This window comes from Strix uralensis, chromosome 22 (assembly GCF_047716275.1).
Source record: "Strix uralensis isolate ZFMK-TIS-50842 chromosome 22, bStrUra1, whole genome shotgun sequence".
Classification (NCBI taxonomy): Eukaryota; Metazoa; Chordata; class Aves; order Strigiformes; family Strigidae; genus Strix; species Strix uralensis.
In genome coordinates, this window is record NC_133993.1 from 11,167,371 (window position 1) to 11,190,953 (window position 23,583).

Consider the following 23,583-nt stretch of genomic DNA (forward strand, 5'->3'; position numbering starts at 1 on the left):
CAGCTCAGACACCACAAGTATCATCCGGCAAAAAAACACCAGAGGGAAAGCGCGACAGCCCCACGACTCCTCACAGCCCCACGACTCCTCGTCTCCCTGTGACGGCCACGAGCCCCGACCCGTAGCTCCACTTCCCACGCTCGGCCTGCGAGAGCCCCGCTGCCCCCGCTGCCCCCCGCAGTTCAGAGCTCACCAAGGAAGCCGACAGCAGCTCCACCAGGCACCGAGCTGCCCCACAGCGACTGCGGCCGCTGCGAGATCCCTCCCTCACACGCCGACCCGCTCTGGCTCTGCCCCCCCTGGGCACCTTCTCACAGCACCGACCGTTCCCCTCCGCAGAGCCCGGGCAGGAGCCGCGGGGCAGACGCGCAGCCAAGGCCGGTGACGGGGCCGCACGGGGAGTTCTGCTCACGGGCCTGTCTGGGGGCACGTTTCGGGGTAAAGCATTAAGGCTCTTGCTGTTATGCCAAAAAAGAAACCTTTCAGTAATGACAAAGACTGACTTGGTTAAAGGGAAGGGCTTTCCCATCGTGCCGAGTTCCTGCGGTGACAGTGACGGGACGAACACGCGTCTGCGTGAGGCTCAAGGGTGCTCCAGGGCGTCACCCCCGGCAGCCGCCTCCTCACCCCCAGGAGCTTTCCACCGCCCAGAGGAAGCGGAGCCCTGACCCCGCTTCGAGCCCCTCGTTCGTTATCTCTGGGCAACTCTGGCGCCGAGGGGGGCCGGGGGGTCTGCGCAGCGGCAGCCGCCGCACAAACAGCACCAAAGTTCCCCGCGGCCACGTGCCAAACACGACCCGTGAATAACGTTCCGTAACCACCACGTGTGAAAGGCAACGGTTCAAGCAACGCACAGCTAAGCAGAGTTTTCTCAAAGAAACAAGAGCCCCGCGTCTCCGAGCCGCGCCAGGACACGACGGAGGTTCCAAAGCCACCGTCCCCCGCCCTGCGGCGCCGCGGCCGCTGTCCCGGGGGAGCGGAGTCGCCCAGCGCCGCCCCAAGCCCAGCGCTCTGCCGAAGGGAACCCACGTTCGCCTTCGCTTCGAGTCACGTAACACGCTCCTTAGAAAAGTCTTGGCACTCACCATATTAATATTTAACTACATTAAATCATGCATTCATGTACAGTTTTATAAATATCTGCTGTGTACATTCTCTCGGAAGAAAAGCCATTCCCCTCCTGTCCTCCGAGGAATGGTCTCATTCGAAGTTTGGAGAGAAGGAAGCCTGTCGCACTTCACTGCGGGAGGGGGAAATAATAATAAAAACCACTGACAGATGCGGGACGTGTCTCTGCATGGTGATAAAAGACTGAGAAAAGTCCAAACTGTACAGTAATATCAATACACACAGGACAAGACATGATGAATCCCGAATGCCACACTAAAACAAGTCCTGTAAACTCTGATGTACAAGTGCCGGGAGAACTGCAGAAGTATCAGTATGCATAGACCAGTATTTCAGTTCCCCAGAATTACCATTTCAGAGTCTGAAAGATGCAAGGACCTCAATTTGCTCGCAGTGCAATCCGGGTAAGTCCATCACGTTACACTGGTGCGAAGGAAGTTTGAATAAACGTTGTAGAGTCTATTTTTGGAAATATCACTCAACATTGGCTCATTTTAAAAGCTGACTTTTGAGCGAGTTACAAAATACTTTCTTTATTCTGCAGTACTGGAATTTAAGCCCTTAAATCTTCCCTCTACGAAAGCAGATTGTCAAAAGTTCTGACAAATGCACCCGCGGGGCCGTAGCGCTCGGCGGCACCACGACACTATTGCAACCGCCGCCGGGCCGACGCGCCGCGCGGGCCCGGGACAGCCCTCGGAAGGAAGGAAGACAAAGATGTCAGCGTTCAAAGTAATCGCTTCATGCGATGGATTCATTGCAATTTTTGTTCCTGCAGTAAGAAGTTAAATCCGATATTATATAAAAGTTAGCGTCAGGCTTCTCTAGGACAGAGTCTTGCACGTATTTCTATGAACACCCGTTGTCTCAGCCAAGCCCAACTCAGCCTCCAAACGCCACTACGCTACCGGGGGCAGCTCCGCACGCTCCGCACACGCGGCGCTGCCCAGACTCGGCTCCTCGCTGGTGCTTTCTCCCAAAGCCAACGCGCTCGCCCAGCTCGGAGCCAGCCCGCGCCACGCGCTGCACTCCAGCACCCGCCACAGACAGCGCTGAGCCGGAACAAGGCACCTCCTCCGAAAGGTGCTCCGCTCTCTAAAGAAAAGGGAAGAATTCTGGAAGCAGAGTCCTCTCCCAGCTGAGATCGTGCTGCAACACTACATTTAGGGTGAAAAGTAAAAGAGCGTTCCCGTTAACGGGCAGGACCCCCAAGCCCAGCCCAGTCCCAGTTCCAGACGGCGGCAGCAGCCCCAGGCTGAGCTCATCCTCCAGCACTTGTCCTGACACCGTGCGAGAGAAGCAAGCGACAGACCGTCAGTTCAGTTTGACTTTGCATTTTCTTGCTTCTTTGGACTAGTAAATTACTTCTAGTTGAAAACTACTTGACTAGTTTAACATCTTTGTACAGTTCCTGTAAACATTGAGAGCACACTGCTGCACGCACACAGTAACCGTTTTCAATCATTCACCTGAATTTTACTTTGCATTTCTTCAGAGCAAGAAAGAGCTCATCCGCGTTATGGATCAGTAACACGAAATCAAACATCAAGCTCAACAAAATCAAGTTTTAGCACAAATATTAAATGCTTAAGTGGATTAATTAAAAAGAGTACGGTGAAGAAATTCAGCCCAGAGCAAATTCAATATTCCCTTAAACAGGACAATTGTCGGAGTGGCAACACAGAGCCCTTACTTCGAGCTGCATCACAGGGAACTCTCACATAAGCTGCTCTTTCAAATCCAAAGAAGCATTTCTCCGATACAAAATTGTTAAGCTCACATGTTATCATTTCAGTTAATGCCCAAGTGTACTGTTCTGGCAGAACCATGGCAAAAGAAAAAAAAAGAAAAAATAAAAGACAGCTGGCAGGTAAAATGCGATTGTATCAAACTTGATTGAATCTTGGCAATATTGTCAGAAGATGGAGATAACTTACAAGTCACTACAAACCCCAGCCATGCTGCCACACTGCGCTTTGGAGCCAACCAGAACAAACAGGAGATTTACTTCACTCTCTTACAAGTTGAGATTCTGGGAGGACTTCAGGGAAATCCTCTCTGCTGAGGAGCAGGAACAGTCTGAAAGTATGGGCCAGCATGGAGGGACCAAAAGATTCAAAGCTTTATTTTTTTTTTTTAATAAAGTTAACAGTAAAACAAAATTCACAAGCCTTCCCCTCCCCGAGCTGGTTTCCTCTTCACACACAAAAGCACACAAAACAGAGGTCTCCAACCGAGAAAAATGAAACTGCTCTAAGTACAATGAGACATGATGAAGGAAGGAGTCTAAGTATGTCCGTATTCAAGGTTAAAATAAGCAGATCAGGTATGTGTGGTTGGTTGATTTGTTTTTGTTTTTTGTTTTGTTTTTTGTTTTTTTTAGCCAAACTGGAAAAAGAAATTTCCAGGCCCAGAAGCTGAAAAAGAAAATGACAGACATTAGCACTTTCAAAATGCAAAGGCAATAGCGTTACCTACTATCCTGCAGCAGCGCGATGCCCAGCCAGTACTTAACTCAAACAAAACCATCTGACCAAGCAGGAGATGAGATCTTTGCTGTGCACTTCCAGCAGCTGATTTCCATCCACCAAGCAGAAGAGTGGACTGCTGGCAGCACGGGTAAAGGAGGCAGATTTACAAGGAGGAAGGTGAACAGTACAGGAAGTGTGCAAGGCTTCTCAAAATTCACTCAACCAAAGCCCTCACGGAACGCACACCTCCCCCCGGGCGTGCCGATCCCAGCCGAGCGCCCGCTCAGCGCCGCACGTCCTGCTCCGAGGCGCGAGGACAGCAGGACACCGAGCAACAGCTTCTTCATGGCCCCCGTCACCTCAGGGTCTGCAGCAGAGGCCCTCAGGAGGGTTCAGCGGGCAGGGAAGCAGCAGGAGCTGACTGGGAACTGCCTCCTGCTGCTTTAGCACCCGCAGCTGCACCCACGTTATGGGTAACTACCCTGACACAACACACACTCCCGGCACAGCCCGCGGGCGCTGCCAGGACAGGGCACCCCGGGGGCTCTTGCTCCAGAACACGAGAGAACCAGAACCCACCATCACCTGGGATGTGGTGGACTGAACGATCCAAAAGCTCTGAGGTACTTTTGTGTGGAGAAGTCCAATACCCTTCCCAAACAGCACATCCACCGCAAACCCCGCTGGCCTCTCACGCGATCTGTGTACTTACATTTCCAAAGCTGACAGGAGAACACTTCCACCTACCTTCAAAACTGAAGCCACCTGGCCCGCCAAAGAAGGCCTTGAAGATATTATTTGCATCAAAGTCTACAGGGAAGAAAAGGAAGTTGTGAGCTGAAGTGAAACAGTTACAGTTTCTGCAATTTAGAAATTGTCACTTGAGGGCCCATAAAGCATTTTACAAACGGACAAAAAGCTACAAGCAAACAGCTGGCTCTGTCCGAGCACCGCGACGCAGCGGCCGAGCGCAGGGCCGCTGACAGGAGCGGGAAGCAGCTCAAAGCAGACAATTTCAGTCACCAGGGCAACCTCAGAATCTCGGATAAGCAGCATTTGGGGACCCACAACCTTCCTATCACGCTATTTTATACTCGTGCCTAACAGCAGCCACTACCTACCGGCTCAGCCAGGGGTAACAGCCACCACATGACCCCGACTGTTCACAACTCGAAACGCTCGGTGCAGATCTGCCATTCAAATGCTTCCTGAGCCCCAACCCAGTCAATTCATAGAATTAGTACAAATGGGAGGTTTGCTTTAGAGGAGCAGGCAGACTCTAAATGGTCCAATCTTTTAAAGGCTGCCATGGTAGAGTATCATAAGGAACACTTACCTCCCATGTTCAATCCATCCTCTTCTAGATCCTGGCCGCTGTCGTAGCGAGCCTTCTTCTTGGGATCTGACAGGATGGTAAAGGCTTCACCAACCTCCTTAAATTTCTTCTCCTCCTCTTTCTGTACTTCTGCACTTGCCCCGCTGTGTCGGTCTAGAGGTACAAAACCAAGCAGGAAAGCAGCCTTCAGTTTCTAGCGTGAATGGAAAAGGCTTCACATTCCCAGTTACCCTCACAGGACGTATTTGAGATCCGGGGGCTCAGAAACGCTGTTTGTCCAGAAATCCCCCCGCTCACGTTTATTCCTGCCTCTGAGCGACGGCTGCGCAGGGCACGTGTGGAGCAAGGGGACCAAAGAACACCACATGCTCTAATAACAGAGTCTGTGGATACCTGGATGATGCATTAGTGCTCTTTTCCTGTAAGCCTTCTTGATCTCATCTTCAGAGGCATTTTTGTCAACCCCAAGGATTTTATAGTAGTCTTTCCGTTTGCTCTTTTTCAGTTCCACCTGTGCGTTCTTTAGAAGCTGCTTGTGTTCTGGAAAGAAGAGCAATGCCGAAGGAAAGCGGCGTCAGTGTCAGGCACAATCTCCTGCTTTAAAAGGGGCCGGAGACCAATGTGTTGAGGTGACCTGGGCTGAAGGGCTGAAGAGCCACAAGTGACCAGCCCACCTGGGTTTACAGTCAGGTGGCTGATTGAAGCCTCACTGCCCACCTCAGGCTGCTTCCAAATGTAGGTAAAGGTCTCAGTGCTCTTAAACCAGCACTAGGCACTGAACCACAAGGACTAAGGCTACTCTGTCCATTACATTTCAGGCTACTAAAACCAGCAAGACAACAGTTAAGAATGAGAACCACAACCAAATATTCTGAATCTAGTGCACTGCCTCGGCTACACACTAAATTATCTTCTCAGCATCAGTGCTGGGAGAGAAACAAGATTCTGAGATGGGTATTTCAGAGTGGTTCGGAGGGCTTCTCCAGCATTGTCCTGCTGGGGTAAAAGGCTACAAGTCCCAGCGTATTGTGGGGGAAGAAAGCAAACAAAAGAAAAAACAACAAAAAAATGCCAGTTAAGGGAAACTTATGCGCACAAAAAGAATGGCAATATGCTCACCTTTCGTTTTTTCTGTCTGATAAACCTTTTCATAGTCTCTTACAGCATCTTCATATTGTTCTGTGTCCATGTAACTGTGGAAAGAAACACTGGTGGCCCAAGTGTACTTCATGGGAAATAGCAAGAGGGGGCTCAGGTACGAGCTTACTGGATGGGTATGAACTAAGGAAAAGATGCACACGGGGCTGCAGGAAGAGCCATCGTTAGAGGAACCCACAAAGGGTCTCGGCCAGGCCGCCTGGAAGCCCAGACACCTGCTATTTGTGGGAAATCCTGGCACGGGAACCCGTACTTTAGGCTCTAAGTGGGGACTGCAATCTCACTTGCCAGCACAAGTTCTACTTTAACGATCTGATAATTCCTTTATCCAGCTGCAGGAACTAACACCAGCCAGATTTCAAGGAAGCTGGTGCGGAGCTGAAGCTGGTGCAGAGCTGCGCCCCAGCGATGCCGGTCACAAGTGACAGTGCTGGCAGCGCGGGGGGACGTGTGCCCGCACTGACCAGCGCTGCCTGCGCCGGGCACCCACCAAAGCCGCTCGGTCGCTCCCCTCCTCAACTGGGCTGGGGAGGGGGGACATCACGAATGACTCGCGGGTCGAGATGAGGACAGTTTAACAAAGCAAAAGCAAAGGTTGCGCACGAGAGCAAAGGAAAGCAGAAGATTTTATTCTGTTTCTCATCAGCAGGAGATGTCCAGCCACCTCCCGGAAGCAGGGCCGCAGTACGGGCAGTGGTTAATCCAGAAGAGAAGCACAAATAACAAGTGTCCCCCCCTTCCTCCTCCTCTCTCTCAGCTCTTCGTGCTGAGCAGCCCTCATACGGTCTGGGACACCCCTTGGGTCACCCCAACCCCGGCGGGGCTCAGCACCTCTGTGGCTCCCACCACAGCACAGCGCTACAAGGGCCACTGGGGGAAGACCAACCCCATCTCAGCCAGACCCAGGACACTGAAATTTAGCAGTTACGGAGCTGGAGCTTGAGAACAGCACTGAGGGGTGTAAACTGAAATGAATGCACCACGGGAGGGCTGCAGTAATGGGTCTGGTTCAATAAGCCAGGCAGCTTTGCCACCAACTGGGGAATAATCACTACTGAGGGAAGTAGCAAATAAACCCATGGTCAGAGCAGAGCTTTGACTACTTCCCTGGTTGGTGCCAAGTTCTAAAGGAGACAGACCCAAAGATCCTCTGGACACTCGCTCAGCCCCACCCGAGCTGCCGTTTACCCAGGGCTGACATGGACAGCGCCAGCGGGTTCCTCCCTCGTGGGAAGCCCAGCACCCCATTTCAAAATCTGGCTTGTTGGAAGCATGAACAGCCCTGCCAGGGTGAGATCTCTTACCCACAGCAGCCCTTCTGAAAGAGCTCGAGAGACGCTCTCTGGGACAGAACATCTTACGTTAGTCTGTAAACACTGTAAGTCAAGCTTTAGAACAAATCCTGCCTAAATACAACATCAATAGGTAGTCCCAGATCCACACTGGCAGGACTCACTACACAGAGCTTTCCCTGTCTCCTCGTCAGCATAAGGGAGAGGAATAAAGTCAGGAGCCCTCAAGACAGAACCTTTCATTCAGTTAAGCTTCAGATTTGTTATCCCTGTCACTCAGTGCTGTAGGGAGGAGGTTCCTACCCACAAACCTGCCCGACATGCCCATTACAAAGGTTTACTTACCACTGTGCTCTCCTCAAGTAGGCTTTGATATACGTGTCATCCAGTTTTACTGCATTCGTGCAGTCATCTATTGCTTCTTCAAGTTTCCTAAGCTACAACACCAGACAGAAGTTAACTGAATCCCAATCAGAGAACAAGTTCTGCTAAGCAGCGTTACGATTTTAGGCAAAGGAAAGGGGTAAAGTATCTTGGAAAATCTCACTGGTTTGTATGTCTGTGTCTAGGAAATTTTTCCCAATGCCCCCCAAAACACAGAGTTTTTTAACCCTAGGAAAAAATTAGAAGCTTGGCCAGTGAAGCAGTAGAACTATGTGGTGCTTCTCTTTAAGAAACGCACTTGGAAACAAGGGTCTTCCTGAGAATGATCTGGAAACCACGTTATTCTGTATCCTAATTAATTTCCAGACAGGAAAATAAAAAGATTTAAAAGATTTTTTTTTTTTTTTAAAAAAGCATTGTTTGTTTCCAGACACAAACAGCCATGTAAAATATCCATTATTGTTGCCTTCAGCACATCCCATTTCCCAGGTTTTGAGAACAGCCTCTGCCTCTTGACCCGGGGGGTGCTGAAGCCTCGGCGCTGGCAGCGCAGGCATCGACAGAGACAGCTGAGGAGGGAACATGCCCAGAAGTAGTGCAGGGTGGAAACTGGAAGCGCTATCACATGGCTGACTGTCTCTCTGGATAGTGCATGACCAAAATGGAACAGCAAACCTGGAAAAAGCGTCCAGGGTTTTTAGATCAGGTCCTATTTTTTAGATCAAAAAACCCAAAGCGAGACAGATGATCTACAAGAATAATAACAAAATAAATCTCCTCGTTACCAGGAAGGAAACAAATAAGGATGCCTTTATGCTGATGAAGATAAGGCTAAATTACATTCCTCCTCTCCCTCCCACTCTGTGCAGCTCAAGTATTTGAGTTTTGTTTCTTCAGGAGTCAACTTCGTTGGCTGTTTGGAACAGATCCAGTCATTGTGCAAGTACAAAAACCTGAAACACTGCCTACAGCACTAGAAAGATCCAGCTGCCCCAGCAGCCAGACTGTGCCTTCCAAAAGGACTGATTTGTAGTTTATAAACTCTGTGGTGAGGAGCATGCTGAAGGACTACCTGCCAGGTGACGATTTCTTACCTTTGAATTAACTGTCCCCCGGTTGCAGTAGAGTTTGGCATTTGTTTTTATGTTATTTGGATCTATTCCTAGTGCCTCTGTATATAGTTCATATGCTAGTTTGTAGTTTCCTTCTTTGAATGCTTTATTCCCATCTTCTTTCTTTGCTTTAAGTGCTTTGGCATTCTGAAAGAAAATATACCCTGGATAAGGACATTAGGAAGCGGTTCAGGGGCAGGAAGCACCTTATTTCGCTGGGTGCAGGCCCTCCAACATAACTGTTCTAATTTGGTTTCAGATACATTACAGGATCCAAAAGTCACAGCCTTGCTGCAGCAGCTGAAACGGGCTGTAAGCGTTTTGCCTTTCCCCCAGGAGAAGCGCTAAGGAACAGGCAGTGCTAGTTACAGGCGTTCTCCATGGGAACAAAGGGTGTCTAATGTTTGAGATGAGAACATGACAGTGAAGTAAATCTATGTATTCAAAATAAATAGGAATGGGATGTCACTTTTTGAGAGCTTATACAAGTGAAAAAAAGATCTAGAAAGTCAGTTAAAGAACTACAACAGAGTGGAAACGAGGGAAGGAGCAACCTGAAAGGAAGAGTGTTCAAACGCAAGTCAACCTGCAGGCACTAATATTGAATCAGAAAGTCAGAAGTTCTTCTAGAACCGACAGACCTCGTTTTATTGCTCCTACATCTGATCAGGGAACAAAGAAGAATGAAAGGGAGGCAACCTTCAAAGCACCACAGCCTCCTGAGAAAGAGCTTCTAGCAAGGCAGTTTTACCTAAAGCAGCAGCTGGTTGTCTTTGGGAAGGGCCCGACACTGCTGACTGCTGGGGGACGGTGGTGTTGAGGGAGGGAGAAGGGATTGATGCAGCAGAACCAAATTAGGTGTCTGGTTAAAAAAAGAAATCCTGGTAATTGTGCAGTCCCATCCCAGTACCCACAACTTACACGGCAGGCAAGACATGCTTTCTCGTGATCAGGAGCCATCCTGAGCGCTTGGACAAAGAACTGCACGGCCTTCTCGATACAGTCCTCGTAATAAAGGCAGAGACCACGGACGTACAGAGCGTCTGCGTTTGTTGAGTCCATTCGCAGGATGTCACTGTAACAGACATTAAAAAACGAAATGGTTCCCTATTCCAGTTTCCTTCTGGTCTCCAAAAGCACTCTTCCTCCACTGAGATATTTAGTTATTTCACCAAGCCCGTGGTACAGATGTGCAGGAGCGTGGGAACTGGCTGAAGCAGGACTGCTGGTTATTAACTGAGTCGAGAGACAGTTTCCCAGTAAGATTAACTTTAAAGGGGATAAATCCACGCACGCTTCCTCCCCACAACTTGCATTAAGGACTCTTCCTGTTTTTATATTCCCTCATTCATTTTGGGCTGTGGAAAACGAGCGGCGGCCAGGAGGCACCACCCGCTGTTACTCAATCTCTAGACCCTAAGACACTCACCTTGCTACGGACTGTGCCTCGGGGTAGCGACCCAGTAACGCTAAACACTCAGCCTTGAGGATTTTGAATCTGTGACAAGCAGGAGCAAACTCCAAAGCACGATCCATGCAAAATACAACCTGGTGTGAGAAAAAACACAGATGTGAGCAAAGCAAACAGCCAAAGGCTGCACCATTACCACACCTGAGATTTCCTATTCGTCTTTGAACAAGAAGGTAAGCGTGCAGACACCCGTTTCCTCTGCTGCTGGAGGCATGTTCCGGTAGAAAACTGTCCTCATCTGCAGGTTTTTTGTCCTGTCTTTTAAAAGGCCTTGTGTTCAAAGGTCTGTGCACCTGCTATGTCACTGTAACTAGCACTACACAGGAAATTCAAGGGACACCTGTAGAAGGTCCATCCCTTTAACTCTCCGGAAACTGTAGGCCCTAAAGAAAAAGTCAAGGAAGACAATTCTGCCCCTGTTTCCTGTATTATAAAGACATGTGGGAAGGACAAAAATTCCATAGATGGAGACAGTTTGGCCTGGACAAAACCCAAAAAAGTACAGTGCAGGGACTGATCTTGCACTGGTCTGACTGCAATGGGCAGGGTGATCTAATAGGTCTTTTCCATCTCGGCCTCTCTGGTGGGGCCATCTGCACCAGAACGGGTCATTGTTCCACCGAGGTTCATCTGCTTCCCCGGCCCGTGACATCACGATTGCCCGCTGTGGGAAGCGCTCTGCTCCAGACTGAGAAGCCAATGGCTTCTGGGTGGGGAAGGAGCAGGAGCAGCTCTCCAGAAACAAAGGTCACATCTCATGCAACGCTGCCCAGTGAAGTGAGACGCAAGAAGTGAAGGGACAGATGCAAAAGCCCAGAACATGCAACACAGGAAGGGCAATTCCTGCACGTGAAATCCAGACTGACCATACTCCCCATTTGCTCCTCATAACCAGGTGACACAGGGATTCACCCTTCCAAAATCTTAAGCTTAGTCTAAGAGTCAGCGACCTGAACAATGAGCTCAATGTGCTGGACAATCTCCTTTCTGGGCCAAACTTGGGCCTTACATGCATCCACTGAACAGAACCAGTTGCATGAGAAGTGTTTGGTGCCTTTCAGATGTCATGCTGTCATTTCTTGTTGTATCAGGTCAGTACCAGCTGCATCCTGTTACAGCCCTTGGGAAGAAAGATTTGGAAACAGTAACGGAGAATGCCCCACGCAGATCTACATTCCTCCTTCAATGACCCTCACTGTATTACTGGCAGACAGACTGCCTTTTTTTTTTTTAATATAAAGAGTTGAGAAAGAAGAATCCAGGATATGCGCTAAGGAGCAAAGCGTGATCAAATGCTGCTGCTGACAAAATCTGTATCAAACAGCTCATTCATGGTTCCGCTCACCCTGCAAAGCCAACAGTAACAGAGGATACTCAGCCTGAGCCAGTCACCCTCTTCACTTTTCATCCGCTCAGCGCTGAGAGCACGAGCTCTGCCACTCGCACAACCACCCCGGGCTCAGCAGACAGCCCTGCTTCCACAGCCAGCGCCTGGTGGCCAGCACCTCCCGTGGGGACCCAGCTAACGCCGGACAGGGAAAGCAGACATGCCTCTGGCTGAGCTGGACAGCTTCACAATGCTACAGGAGACCATCCAGTTAATCTCACCTTCCTGAAATCCCGCTTCTCAAAATCCACTTCAGCTATTTTTTCATACTCAAGCACAGTACTGGCGTTCTTCAGCTGCAAGACAGGAGAACACAGCAAGTGTGGCAGGACAGTCACTGCTCTGAAACCCCACCGAGCAGCATTTAAGCGGTTAATCCCTAAAGTGTCAGAGCAAAAACTGTTGCAGACCATGAAACAGTAATGCAGGTTACATGAATAATTTTGTCAGCATTTAAAATCAGTTTGAAATCAAGTGACCTAACTGGTAGCCCAGGAAAATGTGCCCCTGTGAACGAGATAGAGAAGAGGCAGCAGCCTTCTACACGCTGCATCACCCCTTTCTGTGCTGCCTTACCACCATTCACCATTCCTCCCCTGGAGTGCTGGGTGAAGGACCAGCTTAGCCTCCACGCCTCTCCGCTAAGAAGAGACAATCACACACAAAAGTAACTGTGCAGCCTGGCGGTCTGCTGAGAAACAAGCACAGACTTTGACAGCATCTCATTTCTTCCCATTACCTCCCAGTACGCAAACAGTCATCACTAACACTGACTCTGACTCCACCTCGCAAATCTGAAGCGAAAGGCTTACCAGTTCAATCCACCCCCTCTGACAGCCCCATCTACTGGGAATATTTAAGTTTCAAGAACCTCTTACCTCTTGCTGTGCCTGGGTATTCTTATGATCCAGTTCTAAAACTCGTTGAAAGCAGCGGCTGGCAGCCATGGCATTCCCTAGGGAAAGGTGGCACTTCCCTTCCCGTAGATGGCCCTGAGGAGACAGTTAAAAGGAGCTGCAATAGGTGGAGAGGAGGGTACGAGCCACCAGTAAGAAGTACGAAGTGCTCCACGTACCCGTACAAAGCTATCGTCCAACCTGACAGACTGCTGAGCGTCTCCCAGCGCCTCTCGGAACCTCCCCAACATCATGAGCGTGGCGGCCCTGTTGCCATAGTAACTGGCGTTGTTAGGACAGGTATCTGGGAAGAGGCAAGAGCACCCGTGTCAGGGTAACGCAGACAGCTACACAACTCGGACAACATATTAAAAAGCCGTGCTCGGATCAAAAACTCACATTCCCAATTTATAAGGTCACCTGAGTGGCTTAAGATGACACATGATGGTCAAGCAGCGGCTTTGAACAGCCAGTCATAAAACTGCTGCTGCCCACGCTCTACACGGGGATGAACTCCCACAGAAGCCGGCAGCACCGCTGACCCTGCGCTAGCGGGAACGCTGGGCTGGCTTCGCGTTAAAAGAATCTTGGCTGGAGGAGAAACAAAGAACTGCTGCTCTCACCCACGCTGGCACTGACTCGCATTATCAGTCTGGTGAAATTTCGCAAGGTGATTAAAGCAGGGAAAAAGTTTTCATCCAGCATGTGCTGTTAGAAACCCTGCTGGTATATTTTAAATCAACTACCAACTTCTATTTTCAGACATGGTATTCAGCAAGGATTAATATTATTGTAAACTGTTCTCACCTATGGCTTTTGTATAATAGTTGTACGCTTCATTGTAATCTTTCTTGGCATAGTATGCGTTTCCTTGTTCCTTGAACGACTCTGCTTCTCTGAAAGGAAGCAAAACACCACATTTTAAGAGGAATTGACACCAGAACAGATTCTGACCATGACTGAGCATTTGAGCCCTAAGCAACCTTGGTGTAACTCTGCAGTGGTACCTGGTTGCTGTGAGATCTCCCTGCAGACACTGTCCGTGAGAAAACGGCACACGCCGTGTCCTGCTGGCTCTCCGATACTTCATCCCTCTACCAGGGCCGTGAACAGGGGTACTCAGGGATGGTACTTAGCTGCATACTGCAGGGATGCAGGAGCAGACTGAAGCCACCTTTGAGCACCCTCCCTTCAGTCTCAGAAGCACTGGCTTAGAGCCCAGCAAAACTCCACTGTACGTGGTTAATCAAACCAGCCTACTCCTGCGAGGTGCTGCATAACCTCAGCAGGCACCGAAGTCAAGGAACAGTGCTGTCTATCTTTCAGAAGTAGTCCCACATACTTAAGAAACAGGGCCAAGAACAATTTCTACATTCAAAAGACAGCTAAATCAAAGAGAAATAAGGGTGCAAGCCTCAAGTAGAAGCTTGGCACTGCCTTGGCAACAGGTCCAGAAATAGTCCTCACACCCAAGAGCAAGCATTTGCAGAGACACTTTAGGACATTTAGAAAGACACAACATATGGTTTAAAGCAGCATCCCTTAAACTCTTGAAAGCAAAGTTTCCCCCGAAAGAAATTAAACCCTCCTCTCTCTTCTCCCATCTATCTTCACCATTTTAGATAAGCAGTCTGAGAGGGAACTTGCACCATGGTGCTGAAGTTTAATTCAACTTCACTGAATTTAATTCAGATTTAGTTCACTTGCTTCCCCTCCTAGACTGCTTCTCACGTAAAAGCTATGAGGCCAACCCAAAAGCAGCATCACCCCACTCCAAGATACAGCAGTCAAGACTCGCATCGTGCTTGCGGGACTTCACTGCTGTAGCCAGAGACAGACACTGTTTGTCCACTCTCCAAAGCGTTCGCGCAGCCAGAACTCTGGCCCCAGACAAAGACAAATTCTAACTGTCAGAACAAAGACCTTCACGTCCCACCGGGGACACGGCCAGCGTATCCACGAGCCCCAGCTACTCTCTCCTTCGACAACCAGCAAGCTCCTGCTAGAGCAGCCCAGCCTGCGCAGGGAGGTCACCCTGTCACAAGCAGTACAGATGAAGTTGATTATTACAGGTCATCGTATTCCTCCTGGATGACTACCAAGTGCTCTGAAGAGAGCCTCTGCTGGAGCAATGAAGCAGAAGTCAAAGAAGCTAAAATAGCTGGGTGACCCCCCAGTCTGCCCAAGCAGAGCTGCACTTGTGGGCCCAAACACGGGTCACTCCCAGGCTGTGCCAAAACGTTGGGCTTCGGCATTTCTTGAAAGAAGGATCCAGAAGTGAAGGTGTCGCTTTGCACCACTTGCTGCAGGAAAGGGAAAGCCAAGGTGAACAAAAGCAAGCCAAGCCAGAGACCGCAGGACCAGAGAGTGAAGAGTCACAGGACTTTTTACATCCAACTCCACAGTAATGACGAGCTGTTCAACTGCTCTTGGGCTGAGGAGCTTCACTTCTGTAACTGGCAACGCTACAGTAACAGTCAAAGGCCTGAGTCAGAGCCAGTCTTCAGTCTATCAGGGACTATAAACACAGAGATAATCTCTGCCTTTAAAAATTGAGGCTCGTCTGTCGCAGAAAGTATAATGCAAGTGATCCACTTCTGTATCCACCTCTGTAAAGATCTACACCTTTACAAAATTCTCAAAAATCAGCTGCAGCTTTGAGCATGTTACAGGACTGGGGTTTGCCCAGAGGAAGGAAAGACTTTGTCTTTCACGAATCACATTCTTAATAAACCTCACAGGACAGACGTTGACCGTCTTCACTGAGGGCTGTAGCTACGACACATTCAAAGCTTGGAAAAGGTGCTCTTACTACAGGGGACGTACTGTTAGAAGGTACCGTAGTGAGAAACCTCTTTCAGTATATAAAAGAAAAACTGAAGGGAAGACTGCTGACTAGCTCTGCATTTTAGTAACTGCCAAATCCAAGACCTGAGCGTGCAGAGCAGACCTGGTAAGAGTTGACCACCACTTTGCTTTTTTATTTTGGAAGTATCTAGAGATCAGAGAGCTTTATCTCCTGGCAGCTGCCCTCCCAGGACAGCCCGAGCTCGAGCCGCAGCGTCCTCGCCGCGGGGGGAGCGCTGCCAGAGCACATCTCGGCAAAGGCAGCGCAGGAGCCGGAGCGGGGAGGAGCCCCCCAGTGAACGAGAGCAATGTTCAGCAAGCCTACTAGAGAAAGAACAAAGGGAATTGTGTTGAAACAAGTTCACATGTTTCTAACCTCATTCGGGCTTGCCATTGGCCATTCCCACACAACCGCCTCATGCAAAGGGTTGTTTTCACTGAACCATCACAGTTTTGCCAGCTGGCAAAACAATAGACACAGGGAGCTGCCACGCCGAGGGCGCGCGGGCCGCGGCTGATGGGTGCGCTCCTCACTTTCAGTTTTAACTTTTGCCACAGCGACACCCCGGCAACGGACCAGACACCCCCCTGCTGTAACTGCTGAAGTCAAAGAGCACCCAACCACGCTGCCGTATTGAGTTGAAATAAGATGAACAAGTAACAGGGTGGCAAAGAAACGGGTTAGCGCACACACCCCACTACCTCGGAAGGGTCTGGTCATGGCTCCCGGGTCCGGCTCTTCCCCGCCGCACCCGCTCCAGCCCATCTGAGACGGGAACCTGCTGCAGCTCCTCTGCCCCAGCCTTGCCACCACCACGCCCCAGGCAGGTGCTTGTTCCTGAAGCCAGCACGCTGCCAGCCCCCGACAGCGGTACAGCACCCCCCGGGCTCCTCCCTCCCCAGGGCCACAAGATCTAGAAACAACTGTGTGCCCGCTGGCTGGATCTGTATCACAAGTGGCAGGACTCATACTTTGCATGATTAAAAAGGTGTCCAAACACAACCCCCTTTTTTTAATATCACAGATCAAACATTCCAAATGCAGTGGAAAAACGAATCGGCAATTCTGCACTTCTAGAACCGTGGCAGTAAGCAGTTTAACCAAAACTCTATTGTTTCTGCAATCATAAAAAGAAAACCACAGATCCGACTGAAGTTCTTTCCCTCAGGAGCTCTCTGCTGTATATAAAGAAAAGGTGAACTACTAATGGCAGAACTCATCTGAGCCACCACTGTAACCTGCTTGGCATACCAGTCCCCGACCCACAAGCCTTTTGGCAATTTTACCTGTCGTGTTACGAGGAAGCCTCGTCTAATAGCTACAGCTGAAGGGCTGGGTGCCAGAGCATCTGTGTGCCAGCAAACTGCCAGCAAGGGCTGGGAAAACGGGAGAAAGAGGATGGATACATGGCAAAACCAACTTTCACAAAGCACCGGTATTCTGAGACGCTAGAGAAAACACACAAACACAAGAATTACTGTTTTCTATTCTATTTTATTGGTCTATTTTCTTTGTAAGCATTTAACACAGATTGACACGTCAACAAGTCACACCACCTCAGGTAACACTAGCAGAAAGGAAGTACACAGGTATTTCTACTGCTTACACAGCTTAAACTTAATGATGGAAAGAGTTTGTGAAAAGGAGAGCAAATTGCCCCCAAAGCACAAAGGCAAAGCCAGTTGCTGGAAGTGCAAGGCTCGTGGTCTGAGATCCCAGACACAGGACAGGAGCATCTCTCCCCAGTTGCGCTCCACTGACATAGAAAGCACACAGAGAAAACAGTTCTTGTTTACCACGGTCTCTGGCTATGACAAGAAAAAATGCAGATCTCCTGATATCACTGGTAATTGTTTTAATCCAAACAGATGCTGCAGCCTGAATGAGATCATTCTGCATCTCGCACTGATGTAGGCTGCATTCCCCACTTGCTACTTTTGAAACTGAAGAAGAATCGTGCTTTGCTAAAAATACAATCCAGGCTGAATGGATCGCTTTGTGAGGGGAGGTTGGTGTCTTCTCAGGGCCTCTCCACGCCGGACACAGAAGACGGGGAAGAGTTGCACCAAGGATCTCAGGAAGAAGCTTCTCTTTCATTGCTTGCGTGTACCACGGGCTCACAAGGAGGGAACTGTTTGGAGTAACTCTCCCTGCAAGCCAGACAATTTTTTTCTCTTTTACAACATTTGTCAGGACCCCTAATGCTTCAAGTGCTCCGGCCCTTCTCACCCTAGAGGACCTGCCACCAAGAGAAGCGGCAGCCGCGGGTGCTGGCGCTCCCCTCGCACACCCGGGGGCTGAGGGGACGCAGCGCGAGGAGCTCGCTGCCATCACAAGGCTCCTTCTATTCCCTGTGCCTGGCTGAAAGCTCAGCCCCGCTCCTTCCCAGAACAGAAGAGCTATGAGAAGCAGCCATCCCGCGCACCACTGACACGAGCCCACATTTGCCTAACAACTTCTGCCTCCTCCTCAGAGCTTCCACATGCTGCCCCCGCTCGAGTGCCAATGGCTTCCACCCCTCCTCCTCCAGCTCCCAACGAGACATATGCAGCCCCACCTCGCAACACACCTGATTTTCTAAGTCATCGGAAACTCTGGGCATCTGTCCAAACCGCAGCCCCAGGTCTCGGTGTGCTGGCACGGCCCCTGCACACGCGGGTACAGGCACCCAAAGCCCATGACCCAGCTACAGCAGTTCAGCACCGAAGCAGGCGGCAGACTCGCGCTCTCTCAGCTCTCCTGACCCTCACTCCTACTTCGTTTCCTGCCTCCATTACGAAACAGTGACAAAAACCCTAAAATATCTAGGATTTAACGAAGGCTCCAAAATCCTGTCCTGGCCAAGCAATCTTTTTTAGGATGCTCTGACAAAAGGAACATACCTGCCTTTTCCAAGCAATTCCTGAAGAGATTTTTTTCTTTAATAGGATACAGTGCCTTTATCTGGCATTTTTTTGGGTGAAACCCAGTCCAAATTCTCAGCTGTCAGATGTTACTCAGCTGCTGGGGTAAAATAAGTTTGGTGATCTCAATACAGTTTACAGCGGGCAGATGTCTAGAGCTTAAAATTAGCTGTCATATTTGCCACTGGACATCCGATACTCTCCCCTCCCTCCCTTCAGGGCTCCGAAGAGAAGCCAAACACTACATGGGCCACAGAGATACACAGGGTGTACTTCCCTGGACACTGCAGAGACCCTTCCTCCAGGTTCAGTTTTATACCCTGAGTGAGGATTTAGAGCGAAGGGAATCTCTCTCATCTCCCAGTGTTTGTGTTTTCTGTCTCTGGTGCAGAAACCACCACCAGATCATACAGCACATCCACTGTGATCACCCTCTGCAGCCAGGCAGCATCACGCCGACCCGACTGCAGCAGAGCGCGAGCCTCAGCACGCATTGCTCTGCACATCAGCACCCCCCACCGAACGAGGAGCGGGTTTACTACCAGCTGCAACACAGAAATGAAAATGATGACATTTACTCACAGCATGCCCCAAACCAGGGGAATCCTGAGTCTGTACATGCAAATATCCACGTGGATAGTCTAAAGACTCACCAGCTGAAACACAAAAGCAAAGGTCTGCCTCAAGTCTCTCACAAGAGCAGACGACAGCAACATAACTGACATTTAATCCTGAAGGAGCAGAAAAAACCCCGCGCTAACCTCTACACACAGCCCAGAACATTCCTGGTACCCGAGGACAGACTCAAACATGGAAGACCAAAAGCTGCAAGGACCAAAATACGCCACAAGAAATCAAAGAAATGAACCAAAGCTCTCCCTGCAGCTCTAAGTAGAAACAGCCAGACGAGCCCCGAACTTTAATTGCGCCGTTATGTAACACACCTCGCTCGCAGAGCTCCGTGTTAACCCAATTCAGAGCAATGGCCCGATCACTGCTGGCAGGGTCACAGCGCTGCTGTTGTGAAAACCCACGGAAGGGTCTAGAATCAGCTAGAGATAGCTTTTTTCCACTGAGGCCTAAACGAAGGAAGCCAGCCAGCTGTAAGAATTACATGGTAAAACAACTGCATCTACAACATGATTTGCCCTAAAAAAGCATGTTTTGTGTAAAAGAAAATGGCTGGAATTGCAGGTACTGACCATCTTTTCATACTGTATAAAGCGACCACCTCATTCAGAGCATTGAAATACTCTGCAAATTTATGGGAGATCAAACAACTCTGTGAGCATCTTCTGCTGCTCCTTGTATTATCATAAGATCATAAAGTAATTACATATTAGTAAAATAGGCCAGATTTACAGCCTGGAAAACACAAGTGCCCATTTACAAGCAGAAAAGGAATGGTGGAACCTTCTTCAGGCTATCCCGTGGCGACGCTTACCCACCAACGGTGCCCCTAGAGCGGCTCACCCCCCCTCCTGCCAGCACTCCCCGCGAAAGCGGCCAAGTAACGGCCAGGATTCACCAGGAGCCTGACCAAGATGCAGCTCACTCCTCGCAGAACAGCAGCTGAAAGGTTCTTGCTGCTCACCAACACCTGGCAACCTCCAGGCAACATCTGTCCAACTAATTAGTGACCCAAAGTCGGGCAGAACCTTCTGGACTTCTGCACAATTTCCTTTGTGTGGCAAATTTCACGTTCACTGCTTTGCTGAGGTTAACTATGATTTGCTCCAGAGGCATCAACACACCTGAAGTCTGCAGCAAAAGCCCTGTAAAAGCAGCAGTCCGGGCAGCTCATTTCATAATGATACTTTCCAAACAATTTGAGATACTTCTTTTTAAGAGGCTTCCACATCCTCCAGTGTTGAAGAACGAGGAGAGAGATCCAGCCTTAAGTACACGCATCAGAGTCTAGAGCTGCCAGGAAGATGACAAGAAAATTCTCCCTGGCAAAACTCCAGTGACCCCAAGCTCACAGACCAGCTGGGCCCGGGGAAAAACTGTCCCCACGGGTTAGAAACCTTCACAATTACTTTTTGGGGCAGACCACTCCCTGACTGCACCACAGCTCAACCCCTGGTCATCAGCTGCTCCCCAGCAGAGGAGCTGGCACGAACAGCACCACCACCCAGCAGATAAAATTAATGCAATTACATCAACCCTTTTCCATAAGGACCCCCACAAATTATGCAGCAGCAGACAATAATTATCCTGTGACCAAACTCTATTCCTGTCCCTTAAACAACCTCTGAGTGAGCCGTTTGGCGTGTTTTAGCTGTTTCACTGTATTAGTTACAATCATTCTGAATTAGAGATCTCTACTTTTGCTAATTTCCTAATTTTTATGAAGCCCCAGAGAAGAGAATCGTGCATTCAGACAAAGGTGAGTCCTTAAGCAAAGTCTGTGTATGTGGTCGTATTGTAATTCCTAAACAGAAGTACAGAACGTGGAAAGCCTTGATGCTGACTTACAGCAATGATTCAGAAAAGGTTTTCACTTACTGTTGCTGTTCTTTGATAGAAGCTAGCACAGACACATCATAAAGGCTGAACTAGATCAGATTCAGGTATATGCCTGCACATGCCTACTAATGTGGAGTGTCTGCACAGCCCTTACACGGACGGTTCAAGATGTTTTACAAACATTAGACACCTAATTAAGCCTCCCTAATACAGCGACTATCACCCTAATTTACATTAGATCAATTGAGCCACAGAAGTTAAATAACTAATGTAAGCCAAGAAGGGCCAAAGTAGAGAAGAGGTTAATGCACAGGACCCCAACAAAACCTGCCTCGGCTGGCAGAAAGGCCTGAGTGTGGAGTTGGGAACTGTCAGTGTGAGGTTAATGGTTGGACTGGATGGTCTCCAAGGTCTTTTCCAACCTAGACGATTCTGTGATTCTGTGTAAGGCCTGTGCTTTCTGAGCAACCAGAAAGAATAACTGGAAGTAGAATAATCATCTCCTACCCACACATTTCTCTTTTAGCAAGATAAAGGAGTAATATCCCAACAACAACAAAAAAGGAAGCATCGTGAAAGCACCCAGCAAAAGCACTGCATGGTAATAACCACAAACCATGGCACTGGCCTTATGACACCCAGAAAAACCCAGATGCACGAGACTGCCTCTGTTCTTCACAGCTGAACCTCCCTCAGAGCAGGGCGAGGACCGAACACTGCTCACAAGTTCTTCTATTTCTGTACCAGCTCAGCCTTTCCCAAGAAGATCATCCTATCCACGACTGGTTTCCTGCACCCATCACTTCTGCAATGAAACTTGGGAAGGAGGAAGGAAGGGCAATGCCAGGGTCAGCAGCAGAAGATGACCGCACCTTCAGCACGGCTTCTACATTTGGATATTGTTCACGTTTCAAAACACCATATTTAATTAGCCTGGGGGAAGGAATGACTTACCCACAGACAGGGCTTTCCCAACTCCACAGGCCATGCAATTTGTCAGCATTCTATGCACAAATCCAAGTGCCTCTTCAGCAACATCTAATTTAACTCCTTAGAATGACATCACCAGGAAGCCAGCTCCTTCCCAGCACAGCTCCTTAAGCCTTCAATTTCTGACAGTAAACAAGCAGCACAAAACACCTCAGGCCATCAATATTATTTTGAAAATACTATTCCTCAGAGGCCACTTTCAATTTTGTTTCCTCCTTTTAATTCCATGCACCGAATAATTTTCTAGAGCAATTGCCTCACCTTCTACAGAAATAGTTCCCTCCTCCCCAGTTCCCCAGGAGATAACCAACCGCCAGCGTTGATGCTGCAGAACCAGTGGAGTTTCCTAGACATCGGACCTTCCCACCTCACTGCCTGCAGAGACTGCAACGCTCCGCTGCTGCGGGGAACCACTCGCTCGCTCTTGAGAAGAAAACGTGCAAGAAAGGTTGGGATTCCCACCACCCCCGGCCTCCGACGGCACCGTCCGCTCCCCTGGGCGAGGTGCACCAGATCACTTTAGAAATAAACCAGTTACTGGAACCTGAAGAAGCTCTTTAATTAGGGTAACGTTTCCAGAGCAGGACTCTGCCCAAACATTCGCCTTGAGCTGACACTTTTCCCAATATCCACAGCAAGAGTAAAAATTGCTGGGTGTAGATTTCAAATGGTACCAGGGACAAGGGAATTGGGTTTAATGAAGAAGCGGAGAGCAGCACTCTAATCTACGAGTCTGAAGCTTCCGTTCTACACCACAGTTTAATACTCTCCTCCTTGTCCTCAGCGATGGGAGGAAGCTCTCTTCAGACACCAGCCCACATGGCCTTGAGACAGAAAGGACGTTAATTATATTTCTAGGACACTTAAACTCTCGTTGACTGAAGGCAGCCCGACTCCACCACAGGGTGTATGTTCTAATCCTGGTACACACGGAGGCCATGAGATCTCACACGGGACGTGCGGCCAAGACATCCCAAAATAAAGCGTCGCCCGGCAGCAAGCGCAGCCCTGCCCCGCCGGTGGCATGTCAGAGCCCCGGGCGGGCCTGCGGGCCCTCGCTGCGGGGCCACGGGCGGGAGCAGCTGGCGCTTCCCGGCGGGTCGAGGCTCGGAGAAAGGCCTCGGCCCTCAGGGCCCGCCCCGGGCGGGGACCGGCCGCAGCCCCGGGAGCGCTCCCCGCCCTGCGCGGCGCCCCCCAGGCCGGGAGCTGCCGGCCCCCCGGCGCGCAGCCCAGCCCGGCTGCGGGCGGCCCGCGGCGCTGCCCCCGCAGAGCTCCCGCCGAGGAGGCCGGAGGGGCCCTGCCCGCCCGCCGGGGCTGCCCCGCGCGGGAAGAGCCGGCCCAGCACCTGCGGCAGCCCCGCACCGAGGCCCCGGCACCTGCCGCCCCGGCCCCCTCCCGCTCCCCGCAGCCCAGGGCCGCCCCGGCCCCCCCAGCCCTACCCGCCCGCCGGGCCCCGGCCCGGGGAGCCCGGCCCCGGCCCCGCCCGCCGGCAGGGACACCGGCCGCCCCCTCCCCCGCCCGCGGCAGCCGCTCTACCTCCGCGTCTCCTCCTCGCTCTCAGGCTCGCCGGGTCCCTCGGGCGCCGCCATGATCACATCGCACTCGGCCGCCGCCGCCATCTTACCGCCGGGCCGGGCTGGGGACTGGCGGCGGGGCGGGGGCGGGCGCCGGAAGGGGCGGGGCTTCCGCTGACAACGGCGGCGGCGCGCGGGCCGGCGGGAGGGCGCTCGGGCGGGGC

General features: G+C 50.5%; 1 protein-coding gene and 1 long non-coding RNA gene across 2 annotated transcripts; both read right to left on the bottom strand.

Annotated features, from left to right (window-relative positions):
• Positions 1-3,226: 3,226 nt before the first annotated feature.
• On the bottom strand, positions 3,227-23,506 carry DNAJC7 (DnaJ heat shock protein family (Hsp40) member C7). Its single transcript, XM_074892084.1, has 14 exons — positions 23,382-23,506; positions 13,443-13,531; positions 12,815-12,939; positions 12,618-12,731; positions 11,961-12,035; positions 10,311-10,429; positions 9,803-9,956; positions 8,864-9,028; positions 7,731-7,822; positions 6,055-6,128; positions 5,329-5,475; positions 4,936-5,088; positions 4,347-4,409; positions 3,227-3,545 (listed from the first exon to the last, which is right to left on the bottom strand). Exons 1-14 carry the CDS (start codon positions 23,462-23,464, stop codon positions 3,508-3,510), a joined length of 1,491 nt encoding a protein of 496 aa, XP_074748185.1. The 5' UTR covers positions 23,465-23,506; the 3' UTR covers positions 3,227-3,507.
• On the bottom strand, positions 16,958-18,958 carry LOC141953547 (uncharacterized). Its single transcript, XR_012631926.1, has 2 exons — positions 18,053-18,958; positions 16,958-17,633 (listed from the first exon to the last, which is right to left on the bottom strand). It is a non-coding gene; the product is annotated as an uncharacterized LOC141953547 (long non-coding RNA).
• Positions 23,507-23,583: the final 77 nt, after the last annotated feature.